This window comes from Arachis ipaensis, chromosome B10, assembly GCF_000816755.2.
Source record: "Arachis ipaensis cultivar K30076 chromosome B10, Araip1.1, whole genome shotgun sequence".
Taxonomy (NCBI): Eukaryota; Viridiplantae; Streptophyta; class Magnoliopsida; order Fabales; family Fabaceae; genus Arachis; species Arachis ipaensis.
In genome coordinates this window covers 14168870-14175904 of record NC_029794.2, presented here as the reverse complement: position 1 = coordinate 14175904, position 7035 = coordinate 14168870, and the positions used below count along the sequence as shown (strand labels likewise).

Here is a 7035-nt window from a genome sequence, read left to right as displayed (position 1 = left end):
TGTTTGAATAGTTTGGTATGGTAAAGAGTAAAGAAACTGGAAGTTAAGCATCGTTTTAGATGTGTTACAAATAGACTAAATTGAGCCATGGCAGTTTCCTACACACATTAGTACCTTTGTTAGTTGAGTTGTGATGGAAGGACTAATGTGATTCATACTTTTAAAACTCATAACTTAGGGGCTAGTTGATTTTTGGGTGAAAATTCATTTACCAAATTGAGGCTTATCTCAACAAACAGTGTTGATTGTTTATCTTTGTATAGATGCCCAAAGAAGATTGGCAGGCATACCCAGGAAGCACAGAAATGCTTTGTGGGTATCTTTTTGTCCCAACGAGGAGTTATGTAGGCCTCATTGTAGTTGCAATTTGCGCTATCAGAATAAACATGCCAGAGACACGGTTGCAAGATGCGAACTTGCAGCAGCGGGAGATAGTCACTCATTGTCAGGTATAAAAATCCTTTCATTAGATTTCATGTGTAGCAACAATAATGTTTAAATGGAATGCCAATTCACCTATTGGTGCTTGCTTAATCAGCGGATCTGAAAATGGAATCAAAAGTTAGGGGAGCTTGTTTTTATGCTGTCACTGCCCTTTCCGCCGTGTTTCTTTTTGTGCTGATGCTGGTTGGACATCCATTTGTACTACTATTTGATCGTCAACGAAGAAAATTTCATCATTATGTTGCCAAAGTCTGGGCTTCACTCACAGTTGCTCCATTTTATAGAATAAAATTTGAGGGGTTGGAGAATCTGCCACCTCCTGATACTCCTGCTGTGTATGTTTCCAATCATCAGAGTTTCCTTGACATATATACTCTTCTCACTCTAGGAAGAAGCTTTAAATTCATAAGCAAGACTGGGATATTTCTCTTTCCGATAATTGGGTGGGCAATGTTTCTTCTAGGCACCATTCCTTTGAAGCGCATGGATAGCCGAAGCCAGATGGTATACTTCTGCGATTGATGCTGTGGATAATTTTAACTTATTCTTGTTGATTCAATACCAATGTCTTCCATGAATTTATTTCTAAATTGTGTTTATATATGATTTTCAAAGTCACAGTTCTGTTATGCTTCTTCACATATAGGATTGTCTTAAACGATGCATGGATCTTATCAGGAAGGGAGCCTCAGTCTTTTTCTTTCCAGAGGGAACACGCAGTAAAGATGGAAAACTAGGTGCTTTCAAGGTTTGTATCTCAAGTCATGTAATGATTTTTATCTGTCTATAATCATGTTTAAGGATGCAAACAATTTTAGGTTATTCATTAATGACCAATGACCAACAGTTCCTTAATGTATTTTAGTTTTTCATTTTGAGTAAATGGACAAAAGTACATATGAAAGGGTTTGTGGTAGACAAAAGTACATACAAAAGATTGTAAATATCAAAGTATACTCGAAATATTGTTTTCGATGGACAAAAATACCATGCCATTAGTGGGTTTGTAAGGCCCGTGGTATACTTTTGTCCATCGAAATAAATCTTTTGGGTGTACTTTCATATTTACCAACTTTCTGGGTATTTTTGTCTATGTCAAACTCTTTCATGTGTACTTTTGTCCATTTACTCTTTCATTTTTTAATTCTTTTTCATTATGGTAAATTCTTAAGGGGGGGTGTTGAATTTTACACCACATGCTAACTTTCCTATAGCAAATTGAACCCCAATCTACTGGTTATAAAATTTATCAGCAACAAAGCCTTATCCTAGTGTTAATAATCTAAGGAAAGTGAAAAAACCACACCATAAAAGCTAGCTGTTAAGGGAGAAAAACCACTCTCTTTAAATACAACATCAAGCATTCCATACTACCTGATATGGGACTTTGGACACCCCATAATACCCAAGTCTCTAACAATACACCGCCCTTGGAGAGCCCACATCCTCGGTGGCTTCACTCTTTGACACCGACCCAGTGGTAGCAACTTTGCTACCCGCTATCAGCATCTGGCCTATGGGTAGCACTTTCCATGGCACCAACAACTAAGGCTTTGATACCTTTGTTAAGTACCTAAAGAAAGTGAAAAACACCACCTTAAAAGCTAGCTGTTAAGGGAGAATAACCACTCCTTAAATATAACATGAAGCATTTCCGATAATTGGGTGGGCAATGTTTCTTCTAGGCACCATTCCTTTGAAGCGCATGGATAGCCGAAGCCAGATGGTATACTTTTGCGATTGATGCTGTGGATAATTTTAACTTATTCTTGTTGATTCAATACCAATGTCTTCCATGAATTTATTTCTAAATTGTGTTTATATATGATTTTCAAAGTCACAGTTCTGTTATGCTTCTTCACATATAGGATTGTCTTAAACGATGCATGGATCTTATCAGGAAGGGAGCCTCAGTCTTTTTCTTTCCAGAGGGAACACGCAGTAAAGATGGAAAACTAGGTGCTTTCAAGGTTTGTATCTCAACTCATGTAATGATTTTCATCTGTCTATAATCATATTTAAGGATGCAAACAATTTTAGGTTATTCATTAATGACCAATGACCAACAGTTCCTTAATGTATTTTAGTTTTTCATTTTGAGTAAATGGACAAAAAGTACATATGAAAAGGTTTGTGGTAGACAAAAGTACATACAAAAGATTGTAAATATCAAAGTATACTCGAAATATTGTTTTCGATGGACAAAAATACCATGCCATTAGTGGGTTTGTAAGGCCCGTGGTATACTTTTGTCCATCGAAATAAATCTTTTGGGTGTACTTTCAGTACCAACTTTGTGTGTATTTTTGTCTCTTTCATGTGTACTTTTGTCCATTTATTCTTTCACTTTTTAATTCTTTTTCACTATGGTAAATTCTTAAGGGGGGTGTTGAATTTTACACCACATGCTAACTTTCCTATAGCAAATTGAACCCCAATCTACTTATCCTCTTGGGTGGTGTTAGTGTTAAGTATCTAAGAAAAGTGGAAAAACCACACCATAAAAGCTAGCTGTTAAGGGAGAAAAACCACTCTCTTTAAATACAACATCAAGCATTCCATACTACCTGATATGGGACTTTGGACACCCCATAATACCCAAGTCTCTAACAATACACCGCCCTTGGAGAGCCCACATCCTCGGTGGCTTCACTCTTTGACACCGACCCAGTGGTAGCAACTTTGCTACCCGCTATTAGCATCTGGCCTATAGGTAGCACTTTCCATGGCACCAACAACCAAGGCTTTGATACCTTTGTTAAGTACCTAAAGAAAGTGGAAAACACCTTAAAAGCTAGCTGTTAAAAGGAGAAGAACCACTCCTTAAATATAACATGAAGCATCTCATACTACTCGATGTTGGACTTTAGGCACCCCATTATACCCAATTCCCTAACAGTTAACTTCATAGATCAGGCCATGTCACAGATTAACTTCGGGCTTTTCATACCTCTTTGTGTGTAAGATTTTGTCAATGAACTAATTCTAAATTGTGTTATAATTATTTGGGAATTTTCAGAAAGGTGCCTTCAGTATTGCTGCCAAGACAAATGCTCCAGTGGTACCAATAACCCTTATTGGAACTGGTCAAATCATGCCAGCTGGAAGAGAGGGTATAGTAAACGTAGGTTGGGTAAAAGTTGTTATTCATAAACCTTTAGGTGGGAAAGACGCTGAAATGTTGTGCAAAGAAGCTAGGACGACAATCGCAAGTGTATTGTAATCACTCAAACCTGAGAGATGCTATGCACGAGTTCTTTTTCATTTCTTCCCTGTTACATAACTCAGCAACTTCGAGGGGAAAATCCCATAGCCACATTTGCATTTGTGGGGTCATGAATTAGAAACTTTAAAAGAAATTAAAGAGGGATTGTGATCCCTAATGAGAGGATTCTGATCCCAACCATAATCGTATGTTTTTTGTTTGAAATCATAGAAAATTTATATTTTATAGAATAATCTTTTTATCACGCAATATTTCTTGAATAAATTTAAACAAAAGATAAAATTAATTTTGAGTAAATAGAAGGGGTTATGAATTTTTTGTATGCTAAAATCAATTTAAAGATTTCTCTATCTTTTAAGAACTATTTGAGACGTTTGATTTTTTAAAGATTATTGTGATCTTTTTGTAGCAATTCATTCTTGTCTTTTAAAGGTCTTGTAGTTATAGGCATAGAAGTATTAAATATTGGTTGAACACACACCTCTTTCATACCATAATTTAAGTTTTGTTCTAAGCATAGTAGTAGAAAGAGAAGTTTTTTAAATAATTAATTTGTTGAGTACGCCCATTAATGTCTTAGAGCTAAAACATATATATTGGTTTTGTGAATGCATTTTTGAAGTCAATCATTTGAGCCTTTTGATAAATTCATATATTATGTTAATTTTGGGTTGAAAAGAATGAGATTTTTCACTTGCATTTTTTTTTATATGATTGCGTACTTTTGTAAATTTTTTTTAATTGAACTTAATTAATTAAATATGCATTTTAGGCTTTTAAAATTATCAATATAATTCTATTTCTATTTTATTTGATGTGTTGATATATTTGTTTAAGTTGTTCAATGTTTAGGAGGTAAGGATAGTTTGAAAATATGAAAAAAATCATGCAAAAATTGAAAAATTCACGAAGAATAAGAATGCTATTCGAAGCAACGGATGTGTAAATACCATATTGTGTATATGCATCCTTGGGCGCACATGCCTCAATTAATAAAGCACGTGGATGAGAAATGCATAAGAAATTCAATGATTTAAGGAGGAAACTCAAGGAGGCAACTTAGGAGAGTTTAAATTTAATTTTAGTATATTTTAGTTAGGTTTTTTAGAGTGAAAATCTCTCTCTTTTCTTTAGAATTAGGATTAGGATTAAGTTTAGTTAATTTATGTTAGTTTTACTTTAATTTCAATTAATTCTTGCAAGAATTGAGCATTAATTTCATCTTCTTCTAGTTCTCTTTTTTATTTTGTTGTTATGAATACTTTTGATGCTTTATGTTAAATTTTTGGTTTGATGTTTATTAAAGTATTTATTTTATGGATATTGTTTATTTTTCTTGATGTTAATTTTATGTTTATTATAAATTTGGTGATGATTAGAAATAGATTTTAGTTAATTGCAAGTTTATATTTTATGATGTACATGAAGTGTATGACAAAATATTTGAAGTAGTTATAAAGTAGATTCTTACACTTGCTTTGCAGTTAAGAAATAAGGTGATATTAAATCATTCTTACTCTAATTGATTAGTAATTGAGAGTTGTTGATTAACCTTATTTTTACTAATACTAATCTTTTACTAATTTAATTAATAAATTAGTTAGGATTTATAATTAAGATTAATGAAATCTAATTGACTTTTTTTAATGTGTAGATGTTAACTTATTAGGTCGACTCTTAAAAATTATTATAATTTGTAATTAGTTACAAGAATAATGATATTTTTTTTGGATGATCTACGGGGGGTTAAAGAACCCCAGCAAAGGAAAGAAAGAAAACAGCACAAAGAAAAAATATAGAACTAAGACCCTCTAAATCTAAGGGTCCCTATGCAGTCGCATAACAAAGCATAGTTGTTGTCCGGAGGGACTCTATCAAACAGGTGTAATCCAAGGGGGAGGTCTTGTTCCATCTTGGCGAGATGATCAGCCACTGTGTTTGCTTCACGAAGGGCGTGCGTCCAAAAGATTTGTTGAAGGTGTGCAGCAAGGTTTCGGATGTCCTGAACCAGAGGGGCACAATGATGGGCTGGGGAACACCCATGCTTGATGAAGTTGATAGCAGAAGTTGAGTCAGACTCAACCACCAGTTTTTGGTAACCGTTTGTTGTAGAAATGGTCAGCCCATGGATGACTGCTCACAGTTCCGCGTGCATAATCGAGCAGTTGCCTAGATTACATGAAAATCCTTTCAAGAATTTCACAGCTGAGTCTCTGAACACTCCCCCACAAGCGGCGTGACTTCTCTGAGCATACCAGGAACCGTCAACATTCAACTTAACACAATCTCCATCCGGTCGCGACCAGCCAACAAGACACCCGGTAGCAGCTCGAATATTTCTCGAATCTAGATTGCTCTTAACCACCTTTAGAAATTCCTAAGCTCGCGCTCGAATTTGGTAGCCAACACTAGTAGCAGCAACAGTCTCTCCATTGAAAACAAGTTTATTTCGGAAGAACCATAAGGATGATACAGCAACTTCAAATAGGCTAGACCAATTATTATTTGAGGTAAGATTTAGAGATAACCAATCGTTGAGGCTAGTGTTGAAGAAGGAGTTGATGCCATTAGGTAGGATAAGCCTTTGCCATACGCTTCTAGCATAGAAACAGTCTCGAAGGACATGGATGACTGACTCTTCATGGTGTCGGCATCGAGGGCAAGTGCCATCCGTGGTTAAGTGTCTACGTCTTCTTTTCAAGTTGGTGAGGATAGCGTTGTGTGCCACCAGCCATAGGAAGGTTCTCACACGCTCAGGGTCCTGCCACATCCACACTAAACGGAAGATACTGTTGGGAGTAACTTGGGTCTCCATGAGGTTCTGAGACGCTGACTTGATACTGAATTGGATGTCTAAGGAAGATCCCCAGGCTATATAGTCAGCTTTCTTCCACGGGGACGGTGGGGAGATATCTACGATCCCCAGGCTATATAGTCAGCTTCCTAACATCCCACTGCCCTGAGACATCGAGGAAATCTATTAGCATATCTGAATGAATGGAATTATTACTAACCTGCTTTGCAGTCTCACTTAAACTGCTTACACCTGGGATCCAGCAGTGCTCCCAAAAGCGAATCTGGGAACTATCCCCAACTCTCCAAATGCAGTTTTGTTGGACATTCTCTCAGGAAGAGCAGATACCCTTCCAAAGATTTGAGTTATTCCACTTCCTTTCCACCTTGGGCATGATATCCGTGCTGCTGCCATATTTTGATCTGAGTACTCTAGCCCAAAGAGCCTCCTTTCTTTCAATAAGTCCCCATCCTTCCTTCATCATGAAAGCTTGATTCATTTGGCTTGCATGTCTAATACCCAGACCCCCACAGTTTTTAGGTTCACAGACTCTCTTCTAACTAAGAAGATG

The 7035-nt window shown here is 36.3% G+C and overlaps 1 protein-coding gene across 2 annotated transcripts in view; it reads left to right on the top strand.

The window, feature by feature from the left end:
- LOC107623263 (1-acyl-sn-glycerol-3-phosphate acyltransferase 1, chloroplastic) overlaps positions 1-3850 on the top strand; it is a 10012-nt gene extending 6162 nt beyond the window's left edge. Inside the window, exons 4-7 of one of the 2 annotated variants that reach the window (XM_016325457.2) lie at positions 264-449; positions 833-948; positions 1091-1192; positions 3464-3850. In XM_016325457.2, the coding sequence (XP_016180943.1) occupies positions 264-449; positions 833-948; positions 1091-1192; positions 3464-3667 (608 nt within the window). In that variant the 3' untranslated portion in view covers positions 3668-3850. Of the gene's footprint in view, positions 1-263; positions 450-538; positions 949-1090; positions 1193-3463 lie in introns of both variants that reach the window. The other variant, XM_016325453.2, reaches the window with a different exon arrangement.